The 15,996-nt window shown below is 41.6% G+C and overlaps 1 protein-coding gene across 10 annotated transcripts in view; it reads right to left on the bottom strand.

Annotated features, from left to right (window-relative positions):
- Positions 1–10,868, bottom strand: part of ADAM22 (ADAM metallopeptidase domain 22) — a 184,783-nt gene extending 173,915 nt beyond the window's left edge. For 3 of the 10 annotated variants that reach the window (XM_059712222.1, XM_059712223.1, XM_059712224.1), the window contains exons 1-2: positions 10,551–10,868; positions 9,942–10,102 (exon numbers count right to left, since the gene is read on the bottom strand). In XM_059712222.1, coding sequence (XP_059568205.1) covers positions 9,942–10,102; positions 10,551–10,632 — 243 coding nt within the window. In that variant the 5' untranslated portion in view covers positions 10,633–10,868. The remainder of the gene's footprint in view (positions 1–9,941; positions 10,103–10,550) is intronic. The other 7 variants (XM_059712225.1, XM_059712226.1, XM_059712229.1 and 4 more) reach the window with 4 other exon arrangements.
- Positions 10,869–15,996: the final 5,128 nt, after the last annotated feature.

The following is a 15,996-nucleotide window of genomic DNA, read 5'->3' as shown; positions in this document are numbered from 1 at the left end:
AGAAATTAAATTAAATGAGAATTCTCAGTATCTCAGCATCAATATTCTTCCCCATTTTTATCATAATTCTGCCTTGGGTAGCAAAGTCTAAAACTACTGGCAAAATGTGAGCTCTTGAGGCCTGTCTGGGAAAGCATCATTGATTTCCCATCTTCAAAGAGTTATCTAATGTTCTTTACTTGGGCCAAAAAATACAACAAAAGGGCAACCATTGCTAAGTCTTAAAAATACCCTGGTACAAAATTAATTTTTTAAAAAGAGAAGAAAAATATTTGTTCACCCTTGCTGATAAACATGATTCTGAACATTTTCTTCAATATAAACAACAAATAGATTGTTGAGCAGGGGTGGGGAGTGGGGCAGGTAAAGGATTAAGTTCTTTATTCTTTCTCTTTCCAGTTAGAATTGCTGATATTTCTGGATTATGATACAGCATTTTTAAAATTTTATTTTCAAGATGAAACTACATATAATAATCTGTGCTGGGGAAAAACAGATTTATATCTTAAAAGCAACTCAAATGATGAAATCAGAAGTAAGAAACATCTAGAACAGTGGTTCTCAACCTTCTGGCCCTTTAAATACAGTTCCTCATGTTGTGACCCAACCATAAAATTATTTTTGTTGCTACTTCATAACTGTAATGTTGCTACAGTTATGAATCGTAATGTAAATATCTGATATGCAGGATGGTCTTAGGCGACCTCTGTGAAAGGGTCGTTCGACCACCAAAGGGGCTGCGGCCCACAGGTTGAGAACCACTGATCTAGAAGTATAAAATCAATTTTTTTATAAAAGCATTTTTATTTTAATTTTTTTCCTAATTTTAATTTTCAATTGCAGTTTATATTCAGTTTTATTTTGTATTAGTTTCAGGTGTGCAGCATAGTGGTTAGACATTCATTTACTTTACAGTGTTCCTCCCAATACTTCAAGTACTCACCTGGCACCATACATAGTTATTATAATGTTATTGACTATATTGCCTATGCTATAATTTACAAGCCTGCGACTATTCTGTAATTACTAATTTATACTTCTTAATCCCTTCACTTTTTTCACCCAGTCCCCAACCTCCCTCCCCTCTGGCAACCAGAAGTATATATATATTTTAAAATACAGCACACTGAGCTCTATTTAATCATTTGTAAAATAATTATAATTATCAAAGGGGTCTATAAATTCAATATTTTAAAAGACTAAAATTATTCATGCATTTATCTATTTGGAACCCTACCTTGTTCCAAAAGGAATTTCAGGTTGTTTATATGGACAATTACAAGATAAAATAAAAATTTTAAGAAAATGAGGAAACTAGAGGTGAGGGAAAATTCATTAATTCAATCAATATTTACTGAACACTGACTCAGTGTTCTAGGCAATGGAGATGTGTCGTGAATAAAGAGACAAGATCACTATTCTCATAGTTTACACATTCTAGTGACGGCATACTGGAAGAAAGACAATAAACAAACCAATCATTAAAAAGAATGTCAAGCCGGAACCGGTTTGGCTCAGTAGATAGAGCGTCGGCCTGCGGACTGAAAGGTCCCGGGTTCGATTCCGGTCAAGGGCATGTACCTGGGTTGCGGGCACATCCCCAGGAGGAGATGTGCAGGAGGCGGCTGATCGATGTTTCTCTCCCATCGATGTTTCTAGCTCTCTATCTCTCTCCCTTCCTCTCTGTAAAAAATCAATAAAAATATATTTAAAAAAAAAAGAATATCAAATGCTAACAAGTGTTAGAAGACAACAGAGTAAAGTGATGTAATAAGGAGAGGGTGAGGTGGGACTACTTTAGGAAAATGGACAGAGGAAACCTCTCGGAGATTACTTTTCTTTTATCCTGAATGTTTATTTTAATCAAAGTATAATGTGCATATGATAATGTGCACAGATCCGAGACTTCCATGACTGATAAATCTCATGAAGCAAGAGATATCTGAGGACTTTTGAGCTGAAATGGGGAGGATGAGAAGGAGCACGCCGATGAGAGAGTCAGGAAGCTGCTCTGAAAGCTCACGCTGTGCCTTTCACTTTGCAGGAGACCACAATCTGCCTCCAAATGTTTGGCATCCAACTCAAAGAAGGAAACAGTTACAGGACCAATCTCTCCTCTTGGTCCTGACGAGACATCATGTGATGTTTTCCAAGACTTCGATTAATACTGTCACTGGTTTCTCAGGAATATTTTGTACAATGTCCAAAATATCCTTTAGAAAAAAAAGCCTGGTAGATGACTGAAGAGGTCAAGGAAGTGACTGAGAAGACTGATAACCAATTCAGATACCAAAGTCTCTTGTAACTAACTCAAATACAAAGAGACTTAAGAAGAAAAGAAAATCTCTTAAATCTGAAGAACACCCAGAGCTCCTCAACCCTGGGTACAAATTGGAATCCACTGGGGAGATTTTTTAAAATACCCCCACCCAGGATCTCTGGAGGTGAGGTCAGAACACTGCGGAGAAATAGAAGATAATTCTCCATAATTAGTTTCTTTTAAGCGAATTTCTGGGGCATTAAACTCCAACAAACATTCAGAGTGCAGATACTCTTTGCTGCCATTTAGATATTTCCATGTCCTTAAAAATAACATGTGAGATAGCAGCAGACATTAGATCCATTTCTAGACATGGACATAACAAGTGCTAAACATGGCATCAATGTGCCCCTGGGGCCCTGGAGCTACTTGTTTTGTGAAGACAAAAAAGATACTTTGACAAGTGCTGGCGAGGATGCAGAGAAAAAGGAACCCTCCTGCACTGCTGGTGGGAATGCATACTGTGGAAAACAGTATAGCATTTCCTCAAAAAGTTAAAAATGGAACTCCCATTTGACCCAGTAATCCCACTTCTAGGACTATATCCCAAGAAACCAGAAACACCAATCAGAAAGGATATATGCACCCCTATGTTCATAGCAGCACAATTTACCATAGCTAAGATTTGGAAACAGCGTAAGTGCCCATCAGCAGATGAGTGGATTAAAAAACTGTGGTACATCTACACAATGGAATACTACACTGCGGTAAAAAAGAAGGAATTCTTACCATTTGCAACAGCATGGATGGAACTGGAGAGCATTATGCTAAGTGAAATAAGCCAGTCAGAGAAAGAAAATACCACGTGATCTCACTCATTTATGGGTAATAAAGACCATTATAAACTGATGAACAAAAATAGATACAGAGGCAGAGCAGCATCGAACAGACTGTCAAACTACAGTGGGAAGGCTGGGGAGAGTTGGGGGGGGGGTGGTAAGAAATCAACCGTAGGACTTGTATGCATGCATATAAGCATAAGCAATGGATGCAAGATACTGGGGGGGGGGGTAGGTGAGGCCGGGGGAAGGTCAAGGGGAAAAAAAAAAGGAGACATATGTACTACTCTTTGTAATACTTTAGGCCATAAAATAAAATTTTAAAAAAGATACTCTGTACCTTTTCCTTTGAAGAAGATTATATAAATATGGATCCTTCTTTAGCATTTGATGTTTCTGTTTTATAAAAATTATTTTACTAAAAACATATGTAATTTTGGTGTTGACTGGTGAATACTAAAACCTTGATTTACCACAGTTCTAATAATCAGTGTACACATCCAGTTCCAAACAAACAAAACACACCTCCTCCAGGAGAATTTTATCCCCTTTTAAATGTTAAGTCTCATTCTATATTTCATTCTCATTCTCTAGGTAGTGCAATGAAGCATCCCTGCTGTGTTCTGCAAGCTTCTTCTCTAAGAGACTTCGTAAGTTTAACAAGCATTTTCAAGCACTGAATGAAATAAATAGTTTCAATGGGGCAGATGTAAGAAATCTTTGACCCCAGGGTCACCAAATGACATCTAAGAAAAGGTTAGTGGTCTCCTACCATAGGCCAGTTTAGCACCGTGGTTAAGCACACAGGCAGTGCAATGGAGCTGAGGTGCCTGGGTTCAAGTGGCCTCAGCCACCTTCCAGCTCTGTGATTTTGCAGCTGACAAGCATTACCTGTCACAGGATTCCTGTAAGGTTGCAATGAGTTTATGTACATCAAGTATTCAGAAAATCATTTGGCACATAAAAAGTCACCACATTAAGTTACCGCAGATTAAATATTTTAGTACATACTAGAACATATGATAACACTACTGAATTTATTTCTTTTCCTGAATTCTCTTTCCTCCCTCCTACTCTCTATTCTCCCCTCAAGGTTTCTTCCTCTTCTTCAGCTCTTCCTCCTCCTTGTATTACCATTCTTTTTCTCTTTGGGGCTTTTCCATGGACTTAATGATAAACGTGGCCCTATCTGAGCCCCATGGAAGACCTCCTAGGTTCACTCTCAGTGTTGTGACATTAAAGCCAGCCCCAGGCCATGGACTTTTAGGAGGGGATTTAATCATTAAAAATGACAAAACACTTGGCATTCTTTGAAATATAAGAAAGCAAATAAAACTTAAAAAAAATTGCATCAACCCCTAAGCTCTTAGAATAATTCAGAATTTTCCATGTGTAGCTATAAAGAACCTATGAAAGACAGGTTCTTTTTGTGCACAGTAAAATCATTAGGCAGAATTTCAAAGATGCTCCAAGGAAATATATACAAATTGGGAACCTCATAAAGTAAAAACAAGATTTCAGGGAAACTCCTACAATTCTGGATTTCATTTTCTCTTAACTATTTAATTGGTAGGGGAGTAGAAATGAACTAAGAAACGTCTCCTTCCTATTTACAGCAGCAGAACAAAGTTATGATTGGTGGGGAAATTTTATCAATATTGAGCAACTTAGGTTTAACAAATGCACATTAAGAAAAAACAAGGTTTGTGCTCTCCTTGCAAAATACTTCTAAAACTGTAATTCTAGGAGCCCTTTTCCGCCAGGGAAGCAGTACAGCAGACACTTTACCATCAAGCTGACTCAGAGCTCCCAAGTGAAATAGCACAATTTTAAGTACAGCTCATCCATGCTTAGGCATATGTATAAATGAAATCATAAAAAGGAAGCACTCCGACTGCTTGCCATCTTGCTGCCACCTTGCACTTACGCCATTCGTTATTGATTATCAAAACTATGACAAACTGTAGGTCTATGTTCTTGGCACCTGACCGACTACTTGAGAAGCTGCAACACTTTCCAGGGAACGAGACAGAGAAATAAGTAGCCCATCTATTTGCTAACAACAAAGTCTTCTGACAAAAAGAAATTCTGCTATTTGTAGAGACATGCAATGACTGGGTGAAAAACGAATTATTGAAAATTTATAGGGTGACCACACAACAAAATAAATCACCAAGTAACCTTTCTTTGATGCCACAGAAATCTGTCACACATGGCTAGCAAACAAGGAGTAACCAGTAAGGGGCTTAATCTTAAAAATAGCAATTTCATGATTATCAGTATCAAATCATCAGTAAGACTCAGTAGGTGATATCGTGCTCATAGGGGTGTCCCGTTAAAAGTATGTTCTGTTCTTTTATCTGCAAACATACAATTCCTTCAGCACAAATAATTTCAAGTGAGAAGACAAGACACTGAGCATTTTGAGTATTATAGTTGATTGTTATTTTACAAGACTGAAATTACTTCAGACGCGGTAGACAACCTGGAGGAAAGCAAGGTTACCCACAGCAAATATGTCATTGACTATCATTTCCAGGACTTTGTGGCATAATAAAGCTTTTGGTATTATCCCACTTGGAATAAAAATAAAGCATGCATTCAAGTAACTGCCCATGTAATAAAGAAATATTTTGCAATATGGACTCATACCAACAGAATTATTATTTCACACAAAATTGCCAGTATTTCCACAGAACTAAAATGTAAATTTCTCCCCAAAATATGTGTTCTGCTCCATTTAGTGATAAAAACTGAAAAAAGGACACATTAGGAGTAAAATTGAGGTGTGTTATACTACCACAGTTCTGTGAGCTTTCTGAAATGTAATGCATGGCTTGTTTCCTTACTCTGGGTCAACGGCTTGATCTTATCCGGTGAGAGATAACTCCTGACTTACTGGAAATGACCTTTAAGGTCTCTTCCATCTCTAGCACTGTTAGATTCCACTTGGTTATGTAAATTTGAGTAATCTGTAAATTACTCCTGGGAATGTGTTAGGTGATTAAGGCATCATTTTTGCATTAAAGTGATGTCACAAAACTAAATAGTACTCAAGAAGCCTGAGGGAGTTTGTTATTTAACAAAAACTCACAGTATTTACAACATGCCCAACATTGTTCTAAGTGCTTTGTAAATATTAATTCATTTCTACAGTATTTTCAGTCTACTTGGAAACTAAGTTTCTGTGAAGCTTAATGAGTATGTGAATTGGCATTTACCTATTAATTAAAGTAAATAAACCCATTCACTGACTCTTTGAAATTAAGACTATTCATTTCTAACAATTAAGATTATCCCATGATAACACAAATCTGGTCAATTAACTCTCCCTATGAAAATCTTAGACTGCCTTTAGGACCAAGTCCAAACTCTTCAGCAAACCATCAAGATGCCACAGCATCTCTCTGCTTCCCTGTTTTCTCTCATCTGTCCCTTAAATCTGAACTATCTGCGGTTAACAAATATGTGTCCTGCCCTGACCGATTTGGCTCAGTGGATAGAGTGTCAGCCTGTTGACTGAAGTGTCCCAGGTTCGATTCTGGTCAAGGGCATGTACCTTGGTTGCAAGCACATCCCCAGTAGGGAGTGTGCAGAAGGCAGCTGATCGATGTTTCTAACTCTCTATCCCTCTCTCTTCCTCCCTGTAAAAAATCAATAAAATATATATATTTTTAAAATGTGTCCTGACTCCATGTGTCTATGTACTTGCTGCCCCTTGGGTTTCATGTTCCTGACCCTTCCCCTTAATCTGGCCAATTCCTACACTCAAAACAGAGCTCACACTGCACCTCCCCCAAAAGTCCATCCTGACTGTTCCCTGGGTTAAATAATAGGTCTTCTCTGCTTCCAGTTTTCTGGGACCACCTCCAGAAAATCACACACAGAAAGGCAGAATGTAACTGCTATTCACTCATCCATTTTCCCATTTGTCTCTAAATCCCTTAAAGGTGAAAAACGTGCCTTTTCTCTTTAATATGTTTTTATTGATTTTTTTAGAGAGAGGAAGAAACATGGATGAGAGAAACATTGATATGCTGCCTGCTGCACGCCTCCTACTGGGGATGAAGCCCACAGCCCAGGCATGTGCCCTAACCTGGAATCGAACCAGTGACTTCTTGGTTCACAGGTCAATGCTCAACCACTGAACCACACTGGCTGGGCTCTTTTCTCTTTAAATTCCCAGGGCCTTGCACAGAAGTTGGTACACAGAAGAGGCTCAAGTAAATAAATGCCTTTAAATCAACAAATCAACAAATGAGTTTTGTGAGCTAACAGAAAATCATCCTAATTTTATTTCTAAAGTAGAAAGGAAGTTGCTAAAAATATCTAAGGGTAGCTAAGATGCCATAAATTATATCTATTTAATTACCAAAGAAATACCAAGGGCCACATACAATCACCTTATGTTTTCAGGTCAAATTACAGCTCTTAGGAAACTAGAAATGCCACAATGCAAGAAAACTCCTTAGTTCCCTAACTGCCGGAAAAGTTGGCATATGGCAAGTAGGTCTTCACAACTCTGCCCAATTCAGTCCTCATATCAGTGATTTCTAACTCGAGTTTAAGGAGCACGGAAAGCTGCATGGGCTGCCCAGGCGATCCACACATCCAGCTAGATGTGCTGTGTATACTTTACTACGTGCCAGGCACTGAGATGATTTCCTGTGATAATTACTTTGATGGCAAGACAGTATCTTCACTTTCATTGCTGGCTTGAATTAGTAATCTATTTGTGCATTTAACCTACATCCTAGCAATTCATTCCCCCCTCACGGAAGGCAGAGTCATTCTATTCAGTTGTGAGGTTTATTGCTGTAGAAAGCAGAAACTGCAGGGGCCCAAGGTATCTTCTGCCCCAAGTGGAGAGGCCTAGGAACAAAAAAACCTGCAGAAGTCGAGCTCCATCAACGGAGAGCAAAGGAGGAGGGCTGGCCTGTTTTCCCAAGTGCTGGTCTTTCACCAACACAGAGAAGGGCAGAGGTTCTGTGGACAGGACCAGCCTGCGGCAGAGACAGCACTTCCAGGTTCAGTCCTGCACTTCCCTTTATCTGCTTCTCTGCTTCCTTCGGTCTCCCTTGCTCCCTGAGAAAGGCTTTGTGATTTGTATTAAAGCACTGGCTCTATCAGCAAAAATTCACATTGCAGGAAACGCTACAGGATGAAAGGCCCCAGGTCTTCAGGAAAAACAAACCAAAAAGTAGAGGGGAAACCATGTAGTAAAGAGACTTCAAAACAAAATACACTAATTGCAGTCGAAAGACATTATTTGGGTTCTGAGTCAAACAAACAAACATAAATATGTACGTATTATGTGTATATACAGCATATTTACTTAATATATTTATATACATTTTAACAGATTTACATATTTAATATATGTCTATGTTAGATATTATATGGTTATATTTTTTAAAGAAGCCTTACCTTTTAGAAAGGCTGAGTGAACTTTTAATAAATGAAAGATATCATATGCTTCAAAATAATACAAGAAGGGGAAGAAAATAGGTAGGATATAGGTAAAAGAAGACTGGTAATTGAATTAATTGGTAATTAAGTTGCTAATTGTCAAAGCGGGGTTCATTACAATATTCTACTTTTGTGTGTGTTTAAAATTTATTCCTCCACAACAATAATTCTAACTTATTGAAAAATAAGACAGTGCCCTCTGATTCTTCAGTTTTACTATGGAAACAAGTTAAAATGAAAAAGAAAAATGGGCATTTAACAAATATTAATTCAAATCATGGAATCTTTCATTAAAGACTTGGCATATTAGATTTTTTACTACAATAATCTAACTTTGATAACTTATTGTAGCCCTTTAAATTAATTCCTCACTTATATTAAAATTTTAACATTTGGCTACAAATACCAATTTAAATAGTATTTTTCTATTTTTACATATTTTACACATACAAATTGTAAGTTTGCTTCAGTTAAGTTTACAAAATTTCAACTACATGAACAAGTTCTGTCCTAATACGCACTTACAGGTAGGTGAACTGGTTGCCAGAATGATGTATATGAATTCAAAAAATGTCTACAGAGCCCCAGATATTTACTGAAATTCACCAGAAAGTGCAAAATAATTCTCAGGCATATCTGTGGATGTGTAATATTAATCCAAATGCAGGTGACTGGTAAATTTCGATTTTTTAAAATCATAATTTACAAGTGCCCAAAATATACCATGGCCCTAAATACACCAAGAAGGCTTCTACCAACGAAGAAAGCGGGGAGGGGGACGTCTTTTCTAGAAAGTGGAGGTGATTGGACACAAATCTTGGATCCACATATTGGGCGAGAGGAGAACCCTTCAGTTTAGGTTATTTTTATGGTTTGAGTTTAGTTAGGGATGCCTAGGTTTGTTTCTCCTATTTTCTATAGCACCAGTTGTGGTTTAAATCACTTATAAGTCTTCTCTTAGCATTAAAACAACCACCACAATAATAATGATGCAAATCCTGCCCAAATATCATATCCCTTCTTGCCCATGCATGGCCTTTTGCTTTTCCTTGGGAAGAGAGAAGGTCTCCGCCCTTTCGCTCAGTAGCCGCACTGCTGGAGGCAAACTGCACAAACTCCTCTTAAGCACAGGCCCTAGCCAGGGGTTGTTCGGGGCGCGGGGGGGGGGGGGCAGGGAGGGGAGTTGGTCCCCCATTTCCGATTTTTATTTTTATTTTTTTAAGCAGGGAGCGTCCTGCTGGACTAGTATGATTTCTACTTAGGCGCTCATTTCACCTAAGACACTGCATCTCCAGGGCAACCGAGAGCAAACGCGGAGTCGCGGGTGGGCTGGGCAGCGCAGAGGACCACCCTCCCGGGACCGCGCCTCTCACCTGAGCGCCGCGGGGGTCGCCCCGCACCCGCGTGGTCAGCGTGTCGTGCCCTGTTTCGTCTTCGTCGCCAGAGCGATAGAGGAGCCGGAGCGGCACGATGCTCTGGCGCTCCAGGAAGCCGTTTTCGTCCCTCCTCTCCAGCTCAGTCAACGAGGCGTCTCCTCCAGGCAGGAAGGGGAGAAGGAGGGAATAGGAAGAAAATGCGAAAATAATGACCCTGACTCACAATCGTCGGTCCTGCGGCCCGACCCTCCCCTCTGAACATTCCACCTCCCCGTCCCTCCCGGACCCCAGCTGGGAAGGACGCAGGCACCAATCGGAGAGCCTGGGACCCGCTCGTATGAGCGCATCCAGGATAGGGGCCCAGAAGCAGAGCACCCCTTCCCCATCCGCCGCATGCCTCTTCTTCAAAAGAAAAACAGACATTTGACCAAAGATTTCTAATGCATCCGCGCGCCCCCACACCTATTTTTGCTCCACTTTTCCAAATAAAAAAAAAATCTCCCCGCGCACTCGGGAAATGGGGATGCCCCTTTGCAATGCGCCGGAGGGCTGCAGAGATGCCCGGCAAATGGTACGTCCCTAAGCCACAGAGGGTGGCGAACTTACCTGCCCGGCCGCCGCGCACCAAGGGGCAGGTCCCCAGGGCGCAGAGCAGCAAGATGGGCACGGACGCCGCCGCCGCCTGCATGGTGCTGCCGTCAGCCACCTCGCTGGAGACGCTCAGCTCCTCATGCCGGGTCAGCTGGTCCGACTCCCTGGCCCAGCGCCCCCCGGCTCGCCCGGGCCGCCCCCTCCCCGCCCCGGCCGGTGCTGCGGCGGCCGTGGCGCTGCAGCCTCCACCGCGGCGCTGCCTCAGTGCTGCATTGTGCTTCGCAGGAGCTTCCGCTGGCGGGGGGAGCGTGCGAGTGCTGCATTGGGCGGTTGGCTGTAGCTAAGTGGTTTCTAGCGCCTCCCACCCCATCGCCTGGCAAAGGCTCCGGCAGGCGATGAGCGCTCTGCAGGGAGCGAGCGCCTGGTGCACTCGCCCCGCCGCGCGCGGGCAGGGACGCGCGCATGTCACTGGGAAATGTAGTTCTCTCCCGCGTCCCGCTCATCACCACCACCGAGCGGATGGCTGCGACCCCGTGACCGTGAGGTCTTCTACAGCATGAAGACAGGAGGCAGGAAAAGGGCAACAGAAAGAGAGGTCATGTTGGCAGGCCTCTTGGCACCGAGGATATCCAACCGCGCTGCCGCGGGGGCAGTATTCATCCACATCGTCCACAAAGAGCCATATTAATGTTTCCCACAATTTTAATAGTTATCAGGGAATTATACCTTCAATAATTCATGGTAAGTTAGTTACCCAATAAGTATTGATTAAGGACGTACTACAGTATATGCCCGGCAGTTGACTAAGCTCAGGGAACACAACTGTGAACAACACTGGTATAGGAGGCACCTGTTCTCAGACACAGTGGAGTAAACACTGTTTACACGTAACAGGTGAAAAGTATCCAGATGACGCTGGAGGGGAGTCATTGACTTAGCCAGGGGGAGGCAGGGAGAACCTCCTGAAGGTCTACACAGGCACTTGAAGGATATGCTGGATTTAGCCAAACTCTGGAGGATGTTTTTGTCCTTTCTCTAATATCTGTCTGCCTCAAACCTGTCTCTGAAAGCCAGGCTTGGAATACTCCACTTTTTCGTCTGCTTATTCCATAAAAAAAAAAAAAAATTCAAATGTTAACTCTTGAAGATAAGACAGTAATAACATAATTGTCCACACAATTACCACTCCTGCCTCGGGTGACATGGTTTCAGGTTCCTTCGCCATCGTGATGATTTGAAAATACACTCCAGTGTGTCAATGTCCCAGCTAAAGTGTGGTATCCAGAATTAAGTACAACTTAGGCATGGTTTCACAAGCAAACAGTAGAGAGGGACTCCTTTCCCTTGACCTAAATTCTTGCCTATGAGAACATTCTATCATATTTTGGTAGCCACATCTCACTTATTGTCATTTCAAAGACATTTCCCCAAATCTCCAAATAATGAGACACTTAAGAATCCTATATATGACATGTAATTGTAGCCTGAATAAGGGGCTTCAAGTTTTCAACAGTACACTTTATACCTTGGATGCAGACGATTCTGTAATAGTCATTGTAAAACGGATTAGAACTAAGGCCTGGAATAGCCCTTTACCTTCATCCCCTACATCCTGGACCCAAGCTGTGAGCTTGTCATATATGATCTTTATTATAGTGAGGCACATTATATTGAGGTCCATTAGTCTCCTTTGAATCTCTTTGAAGTAGTGCTCTTCTGGCCGTTGTCTTGCCAGGTACACGTAGTTTTAATTGGCAAGGTTGAAGAGGCAGCCGAAGAAATCCTGATTCTCAGTGAGTTGTGGAATTGGTTAAGAGAACATAGTTCCTTTAGGAGCAAAATAGATAAGACAACCAACAAGGGAATCACTGAATATGTGCCATTAAAATAGATCATCCTCTGGAGGCTGAGAGCAGTTGCTCCAATAAGAAGTCATGATTTCTTGTTTGGTTTTCAGACATTAGTCAGGTTTGCAACCCAGAAATCACCGACTAAAGGAAAGGCCATGTCCCAGGAGGACCCTGCAATACATGTCAAGTACACGTGGTAATGATTCCCCCAATCCTTCCGCAAAGGATTTACTTCATTTACTTCAGTAATTGTGTGCCAGGGAAAGGGAAATACCCAAATATTTGTTGGATGCAGTGTCTGAATTGACACTGGTACCTGGGACCCAAAGCACCCATTATAGTGGGGGCATCTGGGAGCTAGGTGATAAATGAAGTCCTGACCAAGGTTTCGCTCACAGCCTCTGAATGTATTATTAGAAAAGAAATGCTTAGTACTTCATAAAATCCCCCACATTATTTCCCTGGCCTACAGGGTAAGAATTATGGGGGGGGGGGGAGGAAGGAAGGAAAGAAAAAGACACCAAGTAGGAACCTCTAAAACTGCTCCTCCCTTAGCCAAACAATAAATAAATCAAAAACAATACCTTAACCTGGGGTCATGGTGGTGGTAGTGGTAGTGTTTTGTGGTGGTGATGGAGGTATTACTATCCCTGTTAAATATCCAGAAGATGGTTAATTCCCATCATAATCGCATATGGGTCATAAAGAATGACAGTAGACAACCACAAACTGCACTAAGTAGCAGCCTCAATTGCAGTTGCAATGCCAGGTGTGGTCTTTTCTATTAAAAATGAACATGGGGGGAGGGGGGACACACACACATATCCTCGGTGAGGATTTCTTAAAAAGTTAGAAATGAACATGGCCTCGGGTACATGTATACAGCCATTTATTTGGCAGACGCATAATTTTTCATCCCTGTCAGAAAAAATAAAGGATGAGAAACCATTTGCGTTCATTGGGAAAAGATTATCATATACATTCTTTCTTTTCCTTTGTTATAATTTGAAGAGGATGCCATGGAGAATATCACTTTCATCCATTATACTGATGATATCATATTCATCAGACCATTTGAGAAGGAAGTTCCTAGCACATTGGAAACTTTGATAAGACATGTTCTCTAAAGTGTGAAAGATACCCCCTAAGATTCAGGTCCTGGCCGGTGTGGGTCAGTTGGTTGGACATCATCCGTGCAATGAAAGGTTGCTGGTTCGATTCCCACTCAGGGCACATGCCAGGATTTTGGGCTCGATCTTCAGTAGGGGGTGTGCAGAAGGCAGCTCACATTGATGTTTCTCTCTTCCTCTCTCTCTAAAAATCAATTTTAAAAAATCTTAAAAAAAAAAAAAGACTCAGGGCCCTGCCCCATCAGTATCAGTTAGAGTCAGTGGTCAGGAGCATGCCAGGAAATCCCACCAAAAGACAAATTATTGCATCCTGAGCTTCCCAAATATGAAGAAAGCATAATTCCTGATAGGCCTTTTCAGATTGTAGCAGCAGTGTTTCAACTGGGGATACTGCTTTGCTGAATGCTGCCAGCTGTGAGCAGAAAAAGCTCTGCAGGCTCACAGGCAGGTTCAAAGGTTCTGGGTATCAGAGGTAGGAAAACTGGAGCTTATGGCAAACCCCCATGGGGAAATCACAGCTGAGGCTTTGGGGTTTTAGAGTAAAGCCATGACATCTTTAGTGGCAAATTATGTACTTAAAAAATTTTATATATATATATATATATATATATATATATATATATATATATATATATATATATATATAGTTTGTATTTTTGATGATGTATGGCAGATGGAGCACCTGACTATGGAGCAAAAACCATCATATGGTCACAACTGCCAATCATGAGCTGGGGTTCTGTCAGATCTTCTAATTCATAACATTGGGCAGGTGCAACAAGAAGCCACTGTAAGATAGGATTGGTATATCCAAGACTGGGCAAGAGCAGGACCAGAAGGTTCAAGGGAATTGCATGAGCACACAGCCCAGACCGCCATGTCATCCATCGCTGTTGTGTCACCAGACCTGTTCAGAGCGGGAGCTGGCCCTGTCCCAACACAATCCAGGACCTTTCTAGTATCAGACGACCTCCAGGCTCTTGACTCATACAGGAAAGATTTCAAGAATGATTTGGAGTGAGAACAAAAGCAAGTTTTATTCAAATAGAGACAAAGCATGGGCTCCTATTCACCAAAGCCTATCTAGTGTTTCTGCCATTGCCTCTGTGAAAGAGGCAGAAGTATGCGTCTGAGTGGATGTGGGCCAACTTGCAAGTGAGTTGTGCACACGGTCAGTCAGTTCCTGGGATTTTATGTGTTCCAGGTTTTTGAAACCTGTGGCACCAAATTTTGTCTCCACCTTCAGGTGGGAGTTCCTAATATAGTCCATTCAGGAAGTGTCATGGTGTTCACCACCCGCTTGGCCCCCACCTCTACTTGCGATGTCAGTTTTCATTATAATGATGGTACAGTGAGCTTTGGGGTCAGGTCTTTGGTATTTCCTCCATTTGGGGATGATCTGGTTCTAGCCAGTCATTGTTGTTGTTGACATCTGCAACTAAGGCAGGGGTTTTCCTGCCATAAGGTGGAGGCTCTGGTGAGAGGACCTAGAATCTGCCTGTAATATCAGATCCTGCTTCCTCATTTCACTTGTTATTTTTCCCTAGGTCCTCTCTCTTAGATCATACCTCTAAGTATATAGGCCATCCCTTAAGACCAGATGAAAGGTAAAAACCCAGACTTGGTTTATCAATTAGTTGCTTCCGTGGGTGCAAGCTGAAAATAGATGGCAACTGCCTTATAGCTGCACTCAGGGGTGGGTGGCTTTGGTAACCAGTCACAAGGGGAAATCTTTCCAATGGGCAGAGCTTCAAGTGGTGTACCTAGTCATCCTCTTTGTAAGCAAAGAGAAGTGGCCTAGGTGTAGAGTATTTGTGGACTCAGGGGCAGGGAGAAATTACTTGACTGGCTATTAAGGCATTTGGGAAGAGAATGATTGAAAGGTTGAATACAAGGGGTAGAGGGTTGAATATAAGGGGTAGAGGCATGTGGCATATGGGAATGGTCATGAAATGTATCTTCATATCACACATTATCACCACCCAAAAGTTGGCACAATGGGCACATGAGCAAAAGAATGATGTTGGCAGGGATGAAAGTTATGTATGGGCTCAATAGCATGGGCTCCTATTGACTAAAGCTGATCTAGTGTTTCTGCCATTGCCAATTGTCCAACCTGTCAGAAACAGAGACCAACACTGAGTTCTTGATATGACACAATTCCATGAGACCATCCACCAGGCAAGTTGATTACACTAGGTATAGTAACAGGCACATTCCAGATGTATTTGTCTTTCTTCCTCACATCACTTTTTGAGGGTTTACAGACAGATAGTTTGATTCACTGGCATGGCATCATTCATAATTTCGTGTTTCACTAGGGGATTAAAATCACAATAAAGGTGTGGGAATGGGTTCATGATCAGGTGATCCATAGGTCTACGACATACTGAGTCACCCAGAAGTTGCCTGAATGACAGAGCATTGTAATAGTTAACAGAGGCACAGTTATAGCATCACCTTGAAGGGTTGGAGGTGTTA

This window comes from Myotis daubentonii, chromosome 10 (genome assembly GCF_963259705.1).
Source record: "Myotis daubentonii chromosome 10, mMyoDau2.1, whole genome shotgun sequence".
In the NCBI taxonomy this organism is placed as follows: Eukaryota; Metazoa; Chordata; class Mammalia; order Chiroptera; family Vespertilionidae; genus Myotis; species Myotis daubentonii.
The sequence above is the reverse complement of the archived record's forward strand: the minus strand, read 5'-3'. Positions and strand labels throughout refer to the sequence as shown.